General features: G+C 44.2%; 1 protein-coding gene and 1 long non-coding RNA gene across 2 annotated transcripts in view; one reads left to right on the top strand and one right to left on the bottom strand.

Annotated features, from left to right (window-relative positions):
- Positions 1-19113, bottom strand: part of ATP13A1 (ATPase 13A1) — a 419252-nt gene that overhangs the window by 24367 nt on the left and 375772 nt on the right. Inside the window, exons 23-24 of the mRNA XM_078681078.1 lie at positions 12743-12885; positions 11867-11978 (exon numbers count right to left, since the gene is read on the bottom strand). Coding sequence (XP_078537204.1) covers positions 11867-11978; positions 12743-12885 — 255 coding nt within the window. The remainder of the gene's footprint in view (positions 1-11866; positions 11979-12742; positions 12886-19113) is intronic.
- Positions 1-19113, top strand: part of LOC144822989 (uncharacterized) — a 71628-nt gene that overhangs the window by 1996 nt on the left and 50519 nt on the right. Inside the window, exon 2 of the long non-coding RNA XR_013608721.1 lies at positions 11683-11769. This is a non-coding gene — a long non-coding RNA (uncharacterized LOC144822989). The remainder of the gene's footprint in view (positions 1-11682; positions 11770-19113) is intronic.

The following is a 19113-nucleotide window of genomic DNA, read 5'->3' as shown; positions in this document are numbered from 1 at the left end:
TGTCATCAACAATGTTTAGCAAAGCGGTTTCTGAACTGCAGCCTTTTCTGAAGCCGGATTGAAGGGAGTCAAGTAAATTGAAATTACTAATGTGTTTGTCCAATTGGAGCAATGCACATTTTTCAAGGGTTTTAGAAAGAAGTGGGAGGTTAGATACAGGGTGGAGATTGTTGAGATCGTTGGTGTCAGCAGTGAAGTTTTTTCAGAATGGGGGTGATTTGACAGATTTGAAGGGAGTTGGCTATGCAACCGGTGGAAAGGGAGGAGTTGATGATATTAGTCCAAATGAGCAATTATGTGGTTAAGCTTGTTAACAAGGTTGGAAGGGAGAGTATCTATAGAATACGATGTTGGTTTTAATTTAGAAATGATATTGAACACTTCGAGCTCAGTCATAGGGCGAAAATTATGCCAGGAGGCATGGTTTTTCAGAGGTACGTTGGAAAGGTTGTCATCTGGAGAATTAGTGATGGGTAGGTAAGTGGGAGGATTAAGTGGTTGAGGTGGAGTTAATGTGGGGAGCGTGTCATTGGTGAGGTTAAGGGCATATGGGGGGCTGGTCGGGACAAGAGGTAGCTGGAAGGATTGGTCAATTTTGGCGATTTTGGCAGAGAGAAAGTTAGCAATTTCCTCACATCTCTCAGTTGAAGCCAACAACTCAGGAGGGGTAGATGACGTTTGTTTTCTAACAATGTTGAACAGTTCTCTGGGTCTGTTTTTTGTACGCTCAAGTTGAGCTCGAAAAAAGGTAGTCTTTTCAGTGAAAATGTGTTTCTTATAAATTGATCTAGCAGATCTGAGGAGGGCAAGATGAGAGGGAGAGGTGATGTCTCCATGTTCTTTCTGCCAGTCTAAGTTGCTGTCTTTCATGGTTGAGTTCCGGATTGAACCAACATTTGGAATGAATTTTTCTTTGATGCTTCAGTTTAAGAGGGGTAATTTGATCCGGGACATTGCTAATGGTCTTATTAAAGTGTTCAGTCAGTTTGTTAGAGTTAGCGCAGAGAGGGGGGGGGGGGGGGGGTGAAGTTGGGCTTGGAGTTTAGCTTAAAGTACACCAGGGTTTCTGGACCACTTCAAGTGTTTGGTGTTTATAGAAGGGGGTAGTGGGGCATTGGAGGTAATCTTAAATAGGATGAGGTGATGATCAGACCAGTCGGTGGGGATGATGATAGAAAGGAAGCTCAGGTCTGAGTTGGAAATGATGGCATCAAGTGTGGCCCCTTTGATGTGGGTTGGTTTGTGACATAGTTGGTTCAGGTCATTAATCTCTAGAAGGATGTTGAAGTCTTCTAGGAAAAGACTTTTTGAGTCTGAAAGTGAGGAGTGTGAAAGTAGGTCAGAAAATTCTTAAGCAAAGAGAAGAGGTTCGCCAGACGGTTGGTAGGTGTTGTGCAGTCTAATCGGGGGAAGCCCTGAATGGTGAGTTCAGCACCAAGGTATTCAAAAGTTGATTGATCAAAGTTTAAGGTGGTGATATGGAGTTCATTTTTGTAGATTATAGCTAGTCCTTTTCTGTCGGGTCAGTATTTCCTAATGATGGAGTAGCCGGGGGGGGGGGGGATGTAAGTCCAGGATAGCGGTCGAGTGTTCATTTAGCCAGGTTTCTGTAAGGAAGGCAATGTCAATAGCCTCACTGAGTATAGTTTCTGATATTTCCGTGGCAATTAATAAGGAAGCAAGAAAGGAGATTAGGGTTGTCTCTGACAGGTTTGCAAGAGTGGATAGAGGCAAGTTGGGCTGGGGGTCGAGGAGAGGTGGGAGAGGAAGGGATTCTGTTAATGCCCATGATCACTGGGACATTGACAGGTTTGGAAGAGTGGATGGAGGTGAGTTGAGACATAAGTCCGACAAAGTGGGGCTTCGATGACTACAAGTTGTTTTTGTTCCAAGAAGTTTTCTTCGGGTCACAAGGCTACGTAACTCCTCCTCTTGGTAATACTGTGCATGGTCAACTCCATTGCCAGATTGTTTTGCTGCAGATAGGTGAGAATGGAGTTCTAGTATGTATCAGTAATGTGATGTTCATGCAAGACGTGTGATGTCAAGTGTGTACACTGCAACATACACACGGTTATTTGAGGAGGAGGGAGGGTGCAGGTGAATTTACAGCACTACATGCCAAGAACAGATGCTTACAGGGAAAGTAACAATCCATTCGAGGCATGTGTGCTGTAGAGAGACATGCTGCACATAGACTGTAACGCAGTCCCTCTACCTAAGCAGTGGTTAACACGTGGGGGTTGCAGTTGTTGGGAAAAGTTTGTAGTACAGATAGGCCAACATTGGCTTGTTGACGTGCAAATACATCCACACAATATTGTTTTGTGAATGAGTGTGGAGTGGACCATGTTGTTGCTTTGCAAATATGAGCAAAGGGATGTTCCCTAAGGATGGCATAGAAGCTCCTATTTTATGAGTAGTGAGCTTTAGGAAGGGGGGGGGGGGCAGGGGCCTTTTAGCTTTAGATGCATTTTTTGGATGCATTTAACTATCCATCTTGAAATTCCAGATTTGGAAATTGCATGCCCCATGTGGGTAGGTGTAAAAGCAATGAATAATTGATTAGTCTTTCTGAACGTTTTAATCCTGTCGATGTAATACATTAAAGCTCTTGTAAATCTATTGATTGATTAATATGAGAATTGGAAAGGTCCTTTGGAAGGAATTTTGGGTTTGTTCTAAGCACTACATTGTCTATGAAGCTGGAAGAATGGTTCTTTCAATGTTAATGCCTGAATCTCACTGAGACTTCTAAGAGAAGTGATAGTTATTAAAAAGGCAACTTTCCAAAACAAGTACTGAAATTGACAAGTGTGTAGTGGTTCAAATGGAGGCCCCATAAGACAACGACAAGTGTTGCCTATTTTGCAGATAGGCTGCAATAGCCACAAGGTGTAATCGTATTTAAGTATAAGCTAACCCTGTGGTTTGCAAATTCAATAAGGAAGTATTGTCTGTACTTGTGCATTTAGGGGGTTGACTTTTTGTTGCTGGCAAAATATAACAAATCGTTTCCATTTAGCTGTATGACATTGTCTTGTGGTAGGTTTGCAAGCTTCTTTAAGCATATTGATGCATTGCTCTGGGAAGTACTGGAATTCTAAGACTTCAGGAGCCATATTGCAAGGTTTATTTCTTTGGGAATGGGGTGTCTTAGTGTACCTTTGTTCAGTGTTGAGAACCATGGTTGGCGAGCCCACGTTGGTGTTATGAGTATCATTGTAAGGAAGATTTGTCTGAGCTTTCTGACCACTAATGGAAGTAGTGGGAGAGGAGGAAAAGTGTAGGCAAATATCCGTGACCAGTTCATCCATAGACCATTGCCCTTGGATTGCTGGTGTGGGTACCTGCTTGCAAAGTTTGGACATTTTACGTTTTCTGGGGTTGCACACATATATTTGTGAATTCCCCCATATTTGAGTATGGTAGGAGGGCTTGGAGGGTGCAGATACCATTTGTGAGCTTGTTACTGCATCCTCCTTAGAAGGTTTGCAACTTGATTGCTTATTCCTGGAACATGTTCTGCCAGGAGATGAATGTTGTAATGTATTGCTAAGTTCCATATTTTTTGCGCTATACCCAATAATTGGAGATTGTGTATCCCCTCTGTTTTTGTATACAATACATAGTTGTCATATTGTCTGTTCGAATCAGGACAACTTTGTGTTGTAGGTGAGGTAGGAACGCTTTCACTGCTAGGTGAACAGCTTGCAGCTCTATGTAATTGACATGAAGACCCCTGTGTGTGGAGTCCAAACTCCATGAATTGTCAGGTGTTGGAGATGAGCTCCCCAACCCATAAAGGAAGCATCAGCCGTCAGAAGTATTTGGAAAACTGGGACTTGAAACGGCCACCCTTTAGGTAAGTTCTGTGGATTCCACCACTGCAGATAGTGATGTGGGTAGCTGTCAAGCAACATTAGATATTGAAGGTGACCCTGTGACTGTGTCCATTGATGTGAGAGAAATTCCTGGGGAGGTCTCGTGTGTAGTCTGGCATGTGGAACTATTGAAATACAAGATGCCATCATGCCTAAAAGTTGCATGAAGATTTGGACTGAGATTTGAGACCCAGTTTGAAATTGTTGGATCAATGTTACAATGTGTTTATTCTGTCTGCATTTGGATATGCTAACGCCAATTGTGTGCTGAGCATGGCTCCTAGATATGGCTGTATTGTAGCTGGTTGCAACTCCAAAGAGCAAAACCTTGAATTAATAATGATTTCCTTGGAATAGAAACCTTAGATATTTTCTGTGTGCAGGATGGATGGGTATATGGAAGTAGGCGTCCTTTAAGTCTAAGGAAGCCATGAAGTTGCCCATTTGTAATAATGGAATGAGTTCTTGAATAGTGACCATATGGAAGTGTTCCGATGGGCTATAATGACTTAGTGGTCTGAGGGCGAGAATGGGTCATAGTGAGCCACCTTTTTTGGGAACGAGAAAGGACACTGAATATACCCCTGTTTCTTGATACTGTTTTTGGACTGGTTCTATTGCTCCTTTTATTAATAGAGCTGATATTTCCTGTTGTAGATTGATGTTTTATGGATAATTTGTGTTTACGAAAGTAAATATTTGGAAGGGTTGTAATGAGCTCCAGACAGTAGCCACGTTGGATAATAGCTAACACCCATTGATCTGTTATGATTGATTTCCATGTTGAGGGAAAGTCTTAAAGACGACCAGACAGGTGTTAAATGGTCAGAGGTAATGGTAAAGAAGTCATTGTTTCTTATTTGTGTTTGGGTTACGGGTATTATTTCCGCAACCTCTACCTTTAAAATAGTTTCCTTTGTATGCGCTCCTGTAAAAGTAGCAGTAGAGGTTTGTCCTGGACTTATAAGTGGACCCTGGTTTGTCTGAGGAGGTAGATCTTGCACCTCTATTATAGTTGGGTCAACGAAATGAACCACAGTAAGTACTTGTTTGCAGAGTCCCCATGATTCTGCGACCTCAAGGGCTGTGTCCGCTTGAGGTCCAAAAAGATGTTCTTTATCAAATGAGAGATTAAGAATCGCCTGTTGCACTTCAGGTTTAAAACCTGAGACACTGAGCCATGCATGTCTACGTAAAAGCAGACTGGTATTATTACCTCTAGCTGCAGTGTCCGCTGAAGCTCCTGCACATTTTATTGAATTATTTGTAATAAGCTTTCCCTCATTAACAATTTCCTGCCCCCTTTTTCTGTGTTTCTCTGGGAGATGTTGGAGGAGCCCCTCCATCTCGTCCCAGTGAGCTCTATCATAGCGATGTAATAAAGCCTGACTGCTGGCTATAAGCCAATGATTAGCTGATTGTGCAGGTACACGTTTCCCCAAAGGGATCAATCAATTTAGACTCCTTTTCTGGGGGAGGTGCATCCCCCGGTTGGGAGTTTGCCCTTTCTCTGGAATTAGAGACCACTAGGGAGTAAGGAGTTAACTGACCTCTAATCTACATAGGGTCAAGAGAGTCCAGCTTTATATTGTTGTCAATGCACAGTGCTATTATTCTAGCTTTGACAGGGTCCCTAAAAATGTCCTCTGCATGACGTATCCTCTGAGCATGAGATAGGGATCCAAAAAGGAAATCTTCCTCTATTGTGTACTTAAAGCACTTGATGGAAAGCAGCCACCCTTGCTATTAAACCTTGATATGCAGAAGTATTGTCAGGTGGTGACGGCCATGTGAGATAGAGACCGGGGTCTGCATCCCCTTGTGGTTCAATTTCACAATCATCTCAAGCATTCCCAGGGTGTATGTTTTGTAGCATGCCATCATCTTCTATGATGGATAAATGAGGGGGTATGTTACCTGGCTCAGATAGTTGTGGTTAGTGAGGTGGTGGAGCGGATGCTGGAGGTGGTGTTAGTGGGTTAGGTGAAAGTGGAATAGGAATATGTACAGGACTAGTGATATCCTTTTTTTTCTTCTTTGGAGGTTGCTCAGGAACGTCTAAAGCCTCTTGAAACAATCACTATTTCGTAGAAGAGTGAGGCTTTGCTGGTTGAAGAATTATCTTCTGTGTTCGAGGCTGGATTTAGAGTTTTTTTACCCCAGAACGAACCGTTCCTGCATTACATTGAGGATCGGTTGAGATTTCGTTCTGGAAGTGAAACATTTCGGCGTGGAAGTATGTTTTGGTGCTGTTGTGATTGGTTTCATAGTACTATGCTTATCTTTTGGTGCCAAAACGGATTAGTGAAGGGCTGTGGACCCAGATCTGGACGAGGTGGAGGCCCCTGCTGTAGGCTAAACTTCCAGTGCCGTGCCCGAGGGTGGGGCTTCAGAGTCAGTTTTTCGGTGTGTAACATAGGCTTTTTTTTTTTGCAGTGGCGGACTGTAAGCAGTCTTTTTGGATGGGGCCGATGTTTTGTACTTTGTATCAGGGGTAAGGGTTTTCACTGTCTGATGCTTCTGTGCAGGTTGGAGGGTGGCTAAGTCTTGTTCGAAGTCTGACCCTAAATCATGTAGAGACAGTGATTCTTCCTGTGCTGCCTATGCTTCCTAGTCATCTTCCGGTTGCCGACCGAAAATGTCCAGTACATTGTCCGCTTGTTTACGCTGCATCTCTTGGCATCGGGTACGTCAATCTTGAAGTGTTTTCTTAGATCGAAATGACTAGCAAGCCTCACAGCTGTCCTCTTGATGATCAGGCAAGAGGCATAGATTACAGAGTGTTGGTCGGTATGGGGATATTTAAAGTCACACTTCGGTTAGAAATGGAACAGAGTGCGTTCCATTAGCAGGTCATTCACCGATAAAATTCATTGAAGTGAAAGAGGCTCAGCTGGGCATGGCCTAGGAGGCAAGTTGAAGACCCGCAACGTCGAAAGGATAATTGCTCGGAATGCAAATATAACTATGCAATTGAGACAATAGCATCGAGTGAAGATCTACTAGCGAACCGAAGGGAGCCTGAAAGAGTCTCGAACTGTGGACCGAGAGATTGGAGTGGTGTGGCTCACTGGTTAGAGGCGGCAGACCCGGAAGCAGAGGACGGCCCGGGACCAGGGTTCAATTCCCGACGCGGCAGGGTCGTGGACCAGGGTCAGCGGACTCGATAATTCTCGCCTCGGTGCCTACTGTAACCAGGGATCATACTCGGCAACTCTGGGCATTAGCTTGCCTCATCTCCACAACGGCCCCCCACAAACGCCGGGGATGCCTGGTTTCACCTTGGAGATACCCAGTAGGGACCATCTCACAGGGAAAGCCAGGACGGGTTCCCCAGCGGTCTATAGCGCAGAGATACTCCTTCGGGAGTCGATTCTAGCGCTTTAGAAACCCACAATTAATTAAATAATTACATCCGAACCGGTCGACGGAAAAAAAACCATCTGGCAATGGAGTCGATGACCATGTGCAGTATTACCAAGAGGAGGAGTCACACAGCCTCGTTACTCAAAGGAAACTTCTTGGAACAAACACTACTTGTAATCATCCGAGCCCAACACTAGATGACGGACTTATGTACAGCATGTGTATTCACAGCACACATGATTCAAACATAACTTTTTTTTTTACGGATGGATACTTCTACCCGCAGATTTCTCACCTGTAGAACAGATTACAGAGGAATAATCTGCCCATGGAGAAGGGCTGATGAATGGTTAGACAAGGAAAACCTACAGAACAGATCTGTGTGTTGTTCCCATACACCGGGAATAGAGAGAGTAATGCTAGACAAAGGTAGGGACATCCACATTGCCACCTTGCAGATCTCTACAATTAAAATGCCTCTGGCAGGACCAAACGTGATGGATTTGGCCCAGGAGGAATGGGCTCTGATCCCTTCCAGAAGGTCCTTCTGGCCCAAAGCATAGCAGGTCTTGATGCAGAGAATAATACAACTCAAAGGGCTTCTTTTCTGTGTGGCTTTACCTCTTTTTTGCATCACAGTATCAAACAAAGCTGGTCAATCAGTCATATGTCCCTGGTGCAGTCCAATCAGTCCAGGCTACAAACTATGCAACCTCTCCTCCTCCTTAGTGGGATGAAGCAGAGGATAAAAAGATGGAAGGGTGATGGACTGAACCAGGTGGAAAAACATCACTACTCCAGGCAGGAAAGCAGTCTTGGTTCGCAACACCACTTTGTCAGGGTAAAAGGAAGATAGTAACTAAGTGCTTATAACAAACTCACCCACCTTGCTGAAGTGATAGTAACCAAGAATGCAGTTTTAAGAGTCAACATCCTCAAGGGGGGCACAACTATGGAACTATGGAGGGGTTCAAACGGAGTCCCCATTAGAAAAGTCAAAAACAAATTAAGGTCCCACTAGGATACAACAAAACGGGTTACATGATACTTATTAGTCAACCCTTTCAGAAAGTGCACAACAATGGGTCACTTGAAAAGTGACGGCTGATCTGGCAGGCAGAAGAATGCTGACTACGTGCCTAAATACCCCAAAGACAGTGCCTATTGCACAATTCCTCTTGCAAGGGACAGTGCATATTGCAGGATATGTGACAGCTTGGCCTGCAAGGGATCCACGTCTCACTGCACACACCATGCAACAAAGTTGCTCCATCTGCTGGAGTAAACTGATTTTGTGGAGGGGCAACTCACTAACAATATGACGTCCACCACCTTCTGTGGCTGTTGAAAGAAACTCTGATTTCCCTGCACAATATACATCTGCCATGGTATTGTCGAACCAGCAGATTCAGCTGCTGCTGGAGGTTGATATTAGTGTCACTTGAAAAACGCGAATCCCCTCAATAACCCATGAAAATGCTTAAACTGGCCAGATCTTTAGCTTTACCGGTTATGAACTGCTTCAGTGCTGAATATGCTTTAACACCAAACAGACGTGCCCCATCGAATGTCCGGAGAGCGCAATATCTAAACCAACTCCAAGGGACTTACCTTTGAAGTGTTTGTCACTGTTACCATGTCTCCTTTTCTTTTATGTTTTTTTCCTCTACCGCAATGACAGATTAGTCGGGGACCCAACGATCTCAAATTAGGTTGGAACCCTCTCATACCTCTGTGGTCACCTTTGGTCCTCGCCATAAAGAGTATCATCTCTTTAATGGCCTTTGAGTAATACTCTAACAATACTTATACTTACATGACCTTGAGTCATGGTATCACAGAGACAAAGACAGATGATGTGCGGGTCAATGATATGCATTTGACCAACAGTCTCTGCAGGGCTTGAACCTCCTGGAATCTTTGGCGTGGTTTCCCCTGACTTTTCACCTCTACCTCCTGCATTTTTTACTGTGTACTGGATTTCGTTTTGCTGGCTTAGAGGCTTTGGGCATGTTGCCACAGCTGATCAGTGTCAAAGTGCAAGAGCTCATTGTCTACATTTTGATTATGATTGGTTATCCACGATTGGCCTATTTAATTTACTGGTAAGTCCCTAGTAAAGTGAACTGTGTGTACCCAGGGCCTGCAAACCAAATGCTAACTGTGAGCCTGCAGCACTGGTTGTGCCCCCCACACGAGTAGCCTTTCAAATATCTCTCAGACCTGCCACTGTAGCGTCTGCACGCAAAGTTTTAAAGTGCTATGTAGCCCTGGCAAGTGCACACTCTTGCTAGAACCTAACCTTCCCTTTTCTTACATGTAAGCCACCCCTCAGGTAGGCCGAAGGTACCCCCATCGGCAGGGTACAGTGTATATTAAAGGTGGGATTTGTACTGGTATGTTATACATGTCCTGATAGTGAAATATTCGTTTTCCACTGTTGAGGCTGTCTGTCCCTCAGGTTAACATGGGTGATGCCTTGTAACATCTTACAAGTGTGACTTTCCATTGGGACAAATTAGAGAAATTGAGTTTAGGCTCTCTGAACTCAAAGTTAATAACACGTAAAGTTGTTTTTTAAATTGTGTGTCTGACAATGCCACTTTAAGAAAGTGGGCAGTTTCTTGTTTAACCATCCTGTGTGCCTCTGCTAGTTGTTATATACCCTGTCTGGTTTTGGAGTAACAGGGGCAGGGGATGTGCATCCACTCTAGACAGTCACAAGGGGGGTGGGGGGGAGAGGGTTGTGGTGTGCTCTGCCTTTTCTGCGTGACTCCTAGCCAGGCTGAATAGACCTTTCTGCATTTAGAGTGGTGGGGGGAGTTTTCACTAGCACCTGAATAGGCGGTGTCTGCTCTGCACAATGCAGTCTCCACCTCCTGTAGTGAAGATGGACCAGGGGGGACATAACTGGTTTTTACCGAGCTCAGAGACCCTTGAAACAAACACTACAAAGAAAAATTGGGGTATAAATATTAGATCGAAAACCCCTGAACTTTAGAACACTTCTAGACTCAAGAGGAACAGCTGCCAAGAAGAAGAGTTGTGAAGAAGAGTATTGCTCCTTTGCTGTGCGTTTCTTTGCCGGGTTAACCTGCAGTTGTTGCTTCTGCAAAGGAGAGGACAAAGACTATAACTTTGCTGTGAACCTACTTGTGAAGCATCTCCAAGAGCTTGTGTGTGCATGCCTCCTGTTATGAACAATCAGGGACACAAAGACTTCACCAAGAGTTTCCTTGAACTCCACTGCTGGGAGTTCTAACCTGTCAGAAGGAGCCTGTTCCAGTTGTGGGCCTCTGGAGGTTCTTCCTGCTGCTGGGAGCTGAAAGAGCGTGAAGAAACCAAGTAAATTGATGCATTGTCCTTCCATTGCTTTTATTATATGACCGCACTACCGAGCGGGAGAAATTTCCAAGCCCCGCAGCCGTACGGCTGAAGAATCGATGCAGTGCTTGCCAGCGGCAGAAAAATCTAACCCACGCAGAGTCCAGTGCACAGACCTCCAAAGCTGGAGATCACCCGAACGACTCAGACGCAGGCGCTGCTCTGCGGCTGAACAAATCGATGCAAAGTTGGCCCGCGGCTGAAGAAATCGTCCCAGCGCCAGTTTGCTGCCGCATCGACCTCCAGCATGTCCCGGATTTCCATGCTTCGCACCTGTGTGACAAGTTTTCTGATGCATCACCCACAGACCACAACCATCTTGGAATCGACACATCACTTCCTCCTACAGTCCGAATTTGACGCATCGCTTCACCTGCGTGCAGAAGAACAGTTGCATCGTCGCTCCAAGGACTCCGGAATGGACCCATTACTGTGTTTTTCGCCGCTTCCCTCCTCTGCAGCTGTTTGGCCTTGTGAATTCTGATGCACCTACAGGTACATTGTGTAGAATCATACATCCAGATATTTCTATGGACAGAGTTGTTTGAAATCTTTTAAAAGTCATTTTGAATTGTGTATGTTGTATGTTTGTCGTTTTGGTTTTCCTTGGTTTAGATAAAGATACTTCATTTTTTTTTAACTGGTGTGGTGTCTATTTGTAGTGTTTTTAGTTTGTTACAGTGCGCTTGGGTGCAAATACTCTACACATTGCCTTTGGATAAGCCAGTTTGCACGTGCCAAGCTACCAAGTGGGAGAGCAGAGGTTATCTAAAGTGCGTAACTCCCATGTCCAGATTAGACGGAAGGGTCCCTACTTGGACAAAGGGCATACCTCTGCCAACTAGAGACCCCATTTTGTAACAGGGATACATATTGCAGAGAAGAAAATTTGGAGGGAAATCTTGAAGAAAAAAACATTACATTCCTGACAAGAAGACTGAAGCGCAAGCTTAGGCCATGCATTTTAAGCATGGGAAAAAGTGAACTGACATGGCGCCGCTGTGAGTGCTTTATGGCTCCAATGATTTTACAATGTCATTGTTTTTAGCACTGATGTGGAGCCAGCAGCCCCTACAGGTGTGGAAGAGCTATAGAAATGATTCCAGATCAAGTCTGATATTCAAAAGATGAGGAGGTGAGGAATCTAACAGGTAGAACTATCAATTAGAAACAATATTATTCACATAAAAATCAGATATATATGCAATGTAATTGGTTAGTGCATTCTTTACCTTGTAGTTAATTGCAAATGTGGCCATCTGCATAGCCATAGACATGATGTACACTGTGCTGTTTACAAGGCTTGGCTCAAACTCCTTATACAAATCCACATACTCATCCTTCCTTCAAAAATGAAAGAGAAATAATTCAGCATGTAATCTTTCAGAATTGATTCAGTCACACTAATTACTTATTGATAAAACTCTGATGTTAGCACCTTTTGTGCACCAAATTGCGATGATAATCAGACACTAGTAATGGCATTTTATGCACAGAAAACACTTTATTTCTAGTTCTTCATCGAAGTTACACAAAGTCAAACAAAACATCTTGGTCAAGCAAAAACATGCACCCATCTTTCGATGAATGTTGCACAGAAAAAAATATGTAGATTGAAGTGGGTGTCTTATGTTTTTTCTTTCGCAGGTTGAAAGGGTTTAAAAATTACAAATAGATGGAGGTAATCTGCAAAGTAGAATTCTCACCTTTTTTTTTTTACAAGAATAGCCTCTTGTAAAAATGCATTTGGTTGGAAGCAACTTCTCCCATAAATGGTGTTAAAAGATTCACCAAACGGCACGAAGTTCCTTAACTTAGCACAAGAAATTAAGCTTCGAACCACCATAGAGTGAAGCCGAAAGCAACTATTTAATCTAGGTTCATTTTTAAAAGGTAATACAGTTTCTTTGACGATTTGGATTTCTTAGGTGATGTGGATGTTTATTTAACGGGTGACTACCTTAGAGATGGTACAATAAGGAAGTAAAGTGAGGTGTGAGTGGTATTCATAATTTTAATCAGTCTGCATATATTTGTCTACAGCATGGGCTACACATTCTCCATCTACCATTGTACGAATACAAACAGCAAAAATATAAACTACTTACTTAGGGATACTGAGTTCCTGTGCCTTGCGATACAAGCAAACCAGGCTTCCGAAGTGAACAAGAAACTGTAAAAGTACAGTTAACACTGTGTAGAGATTGAAGATATTTGGCAGTGGGCGTTCTTCTGAAAGCGTTTTCAAAGGCTAAGTGTGAAATAGGAAGACAAGGAAGAATGTTAAGAGAGTCTAGAAAGTTTTGAAAGAGTTCAAATAATTCAGAAATATTCCAGCGCATTGTCTTATAACTGCTACATATATATTAAAGGGTTTATGGATACCTATTTTCTCATATACTGACTATTTCCTATGGACATGCAGAAAAGAAAAATCTGTATTGAGAAACTGCTGAAGAGGATTATAGAATATTTTAGATGATGTGCTAAGAATTCAGATTAAGATTTCACGTATTGCAAGAATTTCAAGTGACCAGATAACACAGCATTTGTCGTTACCTGCCAAGCCCACAAATGAACACTAAATATTCAAAACAGCAATACTTGGATGAACCCTGCAGTCAAAGGCAAGTAAAGGCAAGAGAAAGGAAAACAAAAAAGTCAACTCAAAACAAAATTTGAAGCCATTGATAAAATGCTCTGGAGATGCATTTTACTAGCCCAGATAGCATTTGAGCGTGTAACTGAGATTTCTTCCCCTTATTATTTAAGAACTTGCAGTCTTGAAGGGAGAATGTTAGCAATTCCAAAACCCAAATTTAAATTCAGACTGGTAGGATGGAGGAGGTACAATGATAACTAGACTTACAAAGCAGTTTAGTCTGGGGAAAAGATCAGTTGTACAAGGCAAAAAAAAAAAGTTACGCTCAAACTTTGTGTTGTTGAGTCAGACAACCATAAGGGAAATAATGCTTGTTGGTTGGGTCAAAGGTTTGTAACGCAAGCAATAAACATTTCTTGTTGGTCAAGTATAGATTTGTCCCAAAAAGCTTTAATGATGTCAAATCTGGTTCTCTGTTGTGCTGCAGCTGTGCAACAAAGCTCGGCCTCAAAGCAAATTCAACTTTACCAATAAAACATTCCTAGGAAAAATTAGTTGCAACCACTTACTTTCAAGAACCCGAAAAAGAAGTAAAGACCCTTGGATAATACTACTGAAGACATTTTAGCAGTTGGTGGATTTCTCAAATGTAAAAGATGGTGTCTTTTCATGACCGTACAAACTGAAAAACTTGTCAGGTAGAGATATCTGGTACATGCCAGCGGCTATACTTTTGAAAAGGGTAATGGCACAGTTGTCACAAAGCACTTTTGTCAACCTTCCTGCCAGTGCAACACTTAGGAAGGTAGCAACATGGGATAGGGAAGTAAATTGTTTCCTCAGGAAAGTCCGTAACCTTTTGGATCAGAAAAAAAGCACATTGGTTGTAATAGGAGGTGCGCAACGGGGAGAGAAATGCTAGGAAGGAATGGTTTCTTACCTGTAATATTAATTCTCTTCCAGAGGAATCTCCATTGAAATCATAAGCACTGAATAGTCCCGCCCACATGTGGGGACCCTGGATCACTTCTATTAGTCACACTTTATGTAAGAAAGATAATATTTTGGAAAGGTAGGAGGTAAATGTGCCAAAAACAAAGGGCATAATTACTGACCATTGCAGTCCATCGGACAGCTGTAGTCGTGGTGGCGGCCTGCTAGACAGGTGGTCCACCCACTGTATTAAGAGTACAGCGGTTGGACCGCCACTAGACCGCTGCAACCACCGCAATGCTTGATCCGGCTGTGTTGGTGCAGCGGTCTGAGGATGCAATATGCTGGCGGTGCCCCAGCGACACTGGCAAGCATTTAACAAGTTCACTGCCCTGCTTTTCATGGCGGTGAGCCCACCAAGAAAAGGGTAGTGATGAGAAAACATAGGTGGCCTAACAGGGCCACTGGACACCTCTGCATGTGGGGTGCAGGCATGGGGGACACATGTTGTGCTTCCCTGTATTCATGCACCCCCTATTTCTGCACGGAAAGAAATGCACAACATTGTGCATTTCTTTCCATGCAGAAACAGCTGCGACAGTCTCACGGTGATGCATGCCTAAGGCACACCTATGCGCCTTAGATATGCACTGCCATGGGACCTCTGCAATAGGAACACCCGACCTGGATTCCAGTCGGAATCCAGTGGGCGGTCTGACTACGGGATCTGACTACGGGTTTGGCGGTCTCGCAGCATGGCGCTGACGTGGCAGCCCACTGCACGAAATCAGGCCTTATGTGTTTTTTTGTAAATTTAAGACGCCGTATATTGCCAGTTCCAATAATTTACTTCAAAATATTTAAAAGATGAAAGAAAAAAAGCCTTTCAAATTTGTGAAATATATGAAAAGTGACATTTGAAAGATCTACAAAAATCCTTTTTATTCTTATTTAAAGTGAATGATAGAAAAATATAAATATAACTGTAAAGGCTGCAGCAATGTGAGACAATAAAACACTGCACCTGGAAGGGCAATTGACCTACAGTGACCCATCATGCCTTGGAGGTGGCAGTTGACTCAATTCTTTCTGATGCAGTAACTAACTGGACAGTATTGTCAAACTTTATCTCTTCCATTTAGGAGGTGGAAGGGTTGCTTACGATTTCAATGGTGATTTCTCCCTGCCCCTCCTCCCCTCGAGAGTGACCTAGGATTTCAACAACTTCTCTTTCTCAGGGAATCTCCATTGATAATCCTAAGCACTGAATAGAATAGCTAGCACATTACCCAAGTAGTGAGGGAGAAGATAAACAAGGTATGATATTTACGTGAAGAGATTTTAATAAGAAACCTGCCCTACTTGGGAATTTGCTTTAGAATCTGAATCAAGACAACAGTGTCTTGTAAAGATGTGAGCAGATCTCCAAGTTGCTGCCTTGCAGATGTCAGAGACTGGAATATTTTTAAGTAACGCAGCAAAAGATGATTTACCTCAGGTCAAATGGACTTTTGGGATTCTAGCAAAGGCTTTGCTAGCTTGGTGGTAACAGAATTATTCAAGAGACTACCAATCTAGTTTAGGATTGTAAAGCGAGCAGACTCCAGAAACCACCCTTTCCTCCGGTAACGGCAGCCAGCCCACCATCACCACCTGGACCCTGTTCACTGCCGAAGTTACCACCACGACCATGAAGAGCACTCACTCCGGGGCCCCCACGAACCCCTGCCCGCCGCACATCTTCCACAGACCAGCCGCCGCCATAGCACAAGAGTTATGACATACCATCAATGCCACCATTGAATCCCGCACATTCCTTAACTGGAAACACGCAGAAGTCAAGTTCGCCTCAAGAAACCCTCTGCCGTACCAACAGACCTGAAAAACTACCAACCCATCTCTCTCCCTCCCTTCGCAGCCAAAGTCACTGAGATAAGATAGTCCACGCCCAGCTGACGAACTTCCTAGAAGAAAACGCCATCCTCAACTCACCCCAATCCGGACTCCACAGCACCGAGACCACCCTCCTCGCCGCCGCCGACATCCGCAAGCTCCTCGACCAGGGAAATACCACAGCCCTCATCCTACTAGACCTATCCGCTGCCTTCGTCAGTCTCCCACCGCACTCTCGCAGCCAGACTCCAGGATGCCAGCAATTGCAGGAACTGCCCTCGACTGGCTCCGCTCCTTGCTCACCAGCAGAACCCAAAGAGTCAGACTCTTACCCCCCTCCTCTCCGAACCCACAATCAGCTGCTGAGTACCCCAAGGATCGTCGCTCAGCCCACGCACTTAAACATCTACATGGCCCCCCTTGCCACCATCGTCAGACAGCATAGACTCAGCATAGTATCCTACGCTGACGACACCCAGCTCATCCTCTCCCTTATGAAAGATCCCTAAGCCTCCAGACTCGGCTTCCAGGAACGAATGAAAGATGTTGCTGCCTGGATGGGCAATGGCTGTCTGAAGATCAACTAGACAAAAACAGAAGTCGGCGTCCTTGGACCCACCCCCTCAGCTTGGGACAACACCTGGTGGCCCACTGCCCTCAGCAACCTCCCACCCCCATGGACCACGCCCGAAACCTTTGCATCATACTGGACTCTGACCTCACCATGATCCGCCAGATCAACGCCGTTGCCTCCACACCCTCCGCAAGACTTTCATGTGGATCCACCCGAAGCCAGAAAGAATGTCACTCACACACTCATTACTAGCAGACTGGACTACGGAAATGCCCTCTATGCTGGAATCAACAAATCCCTTGTACACAAACTCCAGACCATCCAGAACCCCTTGGCCAGACTCGTCCTTGGCATCTCACGACATGAGCACATCGCCCTACACCTGTGAGACCTCCACTGGCTACTCGCGAGAGGAGAGTGACCTAAAGCTACTCACCCAAGCCTACAAATCTCCCCACAACACCAGACCCAAATACCTCAATGAAAGAGCCTCCTTCCAAGTACCCAAAAGAAACCTCCGCTCCGCCGACCTCGCCCTAGCAAAAATCCCACGCATCCACAGAACCAAAGCAGGTGGAAGAGCCTTCTCCTACGTAGTGGCCAAGACCTGGAATGAGCTCCCGGTCAACAGCAGACGCTCCCCTACTCTGCATGTCTTCAGGAAGAGCCTCAAGACCTGGCTTTTTGGCTAACTCGGAGCTGCACCCTCTGCCCCCAGCGCCTTGAGTCTCTCTCGGGTGAGTAGCGTGCTTCACAATTCCCTGATCGATTGATTGATTTGGCAACACCGGTTCATATAGGAACATAGTTTACAAATAGTCCTCAGTCTAGATCAGATACAATTTTAGCACCATCCTCACATCAAGAGTGGAGGGATGTCTGCAGGTTTTGTAAGAATGTAGGCAAAGTAATACCCTGACTGACATGGAAATCCTAAACCATTTTAGGAAGGGATCTAGAGTGAGTCCCCATAACTACTTTATTACTGTGCAACCCTGTGTAAGGTTTGTGACAACAACAGACCGGAGTTTCACCAACTTTACGAGCAGAGGTTATAGCGACTAGAAAGAAAGCTTTCCAAGACAGATGTTAAAGGGAAGCCTTATGTATAGGCTCGAGAAAGGACAGAACAATATGCAAACCGGGGGGAGGTGATGGTGCTCAGATAGGACAGATTTTCTTAATCCCTTCTTGGAACTCACGGACTACATGGACTTTAAAAGAAGAAGTTTGTAAATTAGATTTTCGGTAGGCTGCAATTGCAGCAAGCTCATTTAATAGAAGAAAATTGCAACTTTGCTTTCATCAAATGAAGCAGGTGTGGAAGAACCGTCTCTTCTTGGCAGGTGATATAATCAAAGTTGCTCTGAGAAAACCAGATGTAGAGACTCTACCAGAGTGGTTTAAATTACCATATTGTATTCAGGCAGCCACATTTAATGATTTGAAGGATGGGATGCAGAATCTGGCATCTGAACTTGTGAAATAGATCCGGCTGCAAGGCAGCCTCCTCTGTGGTCCCTCTTAAAGGTGGATGAGATCAATAAACCACCCAATGAGGTGGCGATAGAGAAAAATGATTACCATTCTGGCTTTCACTTAGGTCAGTTTGAAGATCACAGTTGGCAATAGGGGAACTGAAGGAAAGGCGTTAAGAAATTTGCCTGATCAGTTGGTTGGCAGGGCTTTCCCCAACACGCCAGGTTGACAAAAACCTCGAGACAGTAAGGGCATTTAATATTTTCTCCGTTTGCTTAGAGGTCTTTGTGAGGGAAACTAGTTGCAAAAGGAGGATGGTGTTGTTTAATACTCATTTGTGGTGTTCCTGAATGGATCTGCTCAAAGCATCAGCTTGAACATTTCGGATGCCTAGTAGATGGGACTGCCGTAACCCCGAGATCCCTCGGGATTAACCATTTTCCAGATGGTTTGTGCTTCCAGGGTCAGTGGTCTGGATCACGTCCCTCCTTGTCCTTTGAGGTAATACAAGGTCTTTGTATTGCCTTTCTGAAAAAGGAGGGAATTTGTCGTGAAGGAAGGAAGGAAGGAAAGCATTCACAACAAGATGCACTATTCAACTGTAGGAGACTGGTGTAATAGGTCTGTTCCTTTGAGACCAGGAGCCTTGAATTTTAAGTGAACCATGTTAGCACCACATTCCGTTAACATACATCAGGCAAACCACGCAGTCCGTTAAAGCTAGAGTAAAACATAGATCTAGGATAAAATGTAGGAAGTTGGCTCTGTATATACGTTACCAAAGTGAGGTATAGTGTGCACAGAGTCCAGTGGAACCCCAAAAGTATGCAGAGGTAAAAGTAGATAGCACCTTACTCTCTATTTGTGGTAGTGTGGTCGGGCAGGAAGGCTGTATCAGAGGGTAGTGTTAAGCATTGTGTACACACTCAATCAGCAAATGATATCACACACTCAAAGACTGAACTTTAGACCAATTGGTTTTGTATAAAAATATTCTT

This window comes from Lissotriton helveticus, chromosome 1_1 (genome assembly GCF_964261635.1).
Source record: "Lissotriton helveticus chromosome 1_1, aLisHel1.1, whole genome shotgun sequence".
In the NCBI taxonomy this organism is placed as follows: Eukaryota; Metazoa; Chordata; class Amphibia; order Caudata; family Salamandridae; genus Lissotriton; species Lissotriton helveticus.
This window is presented reverse-complemented; position numbering and strand designations above follow the sequence as displayed.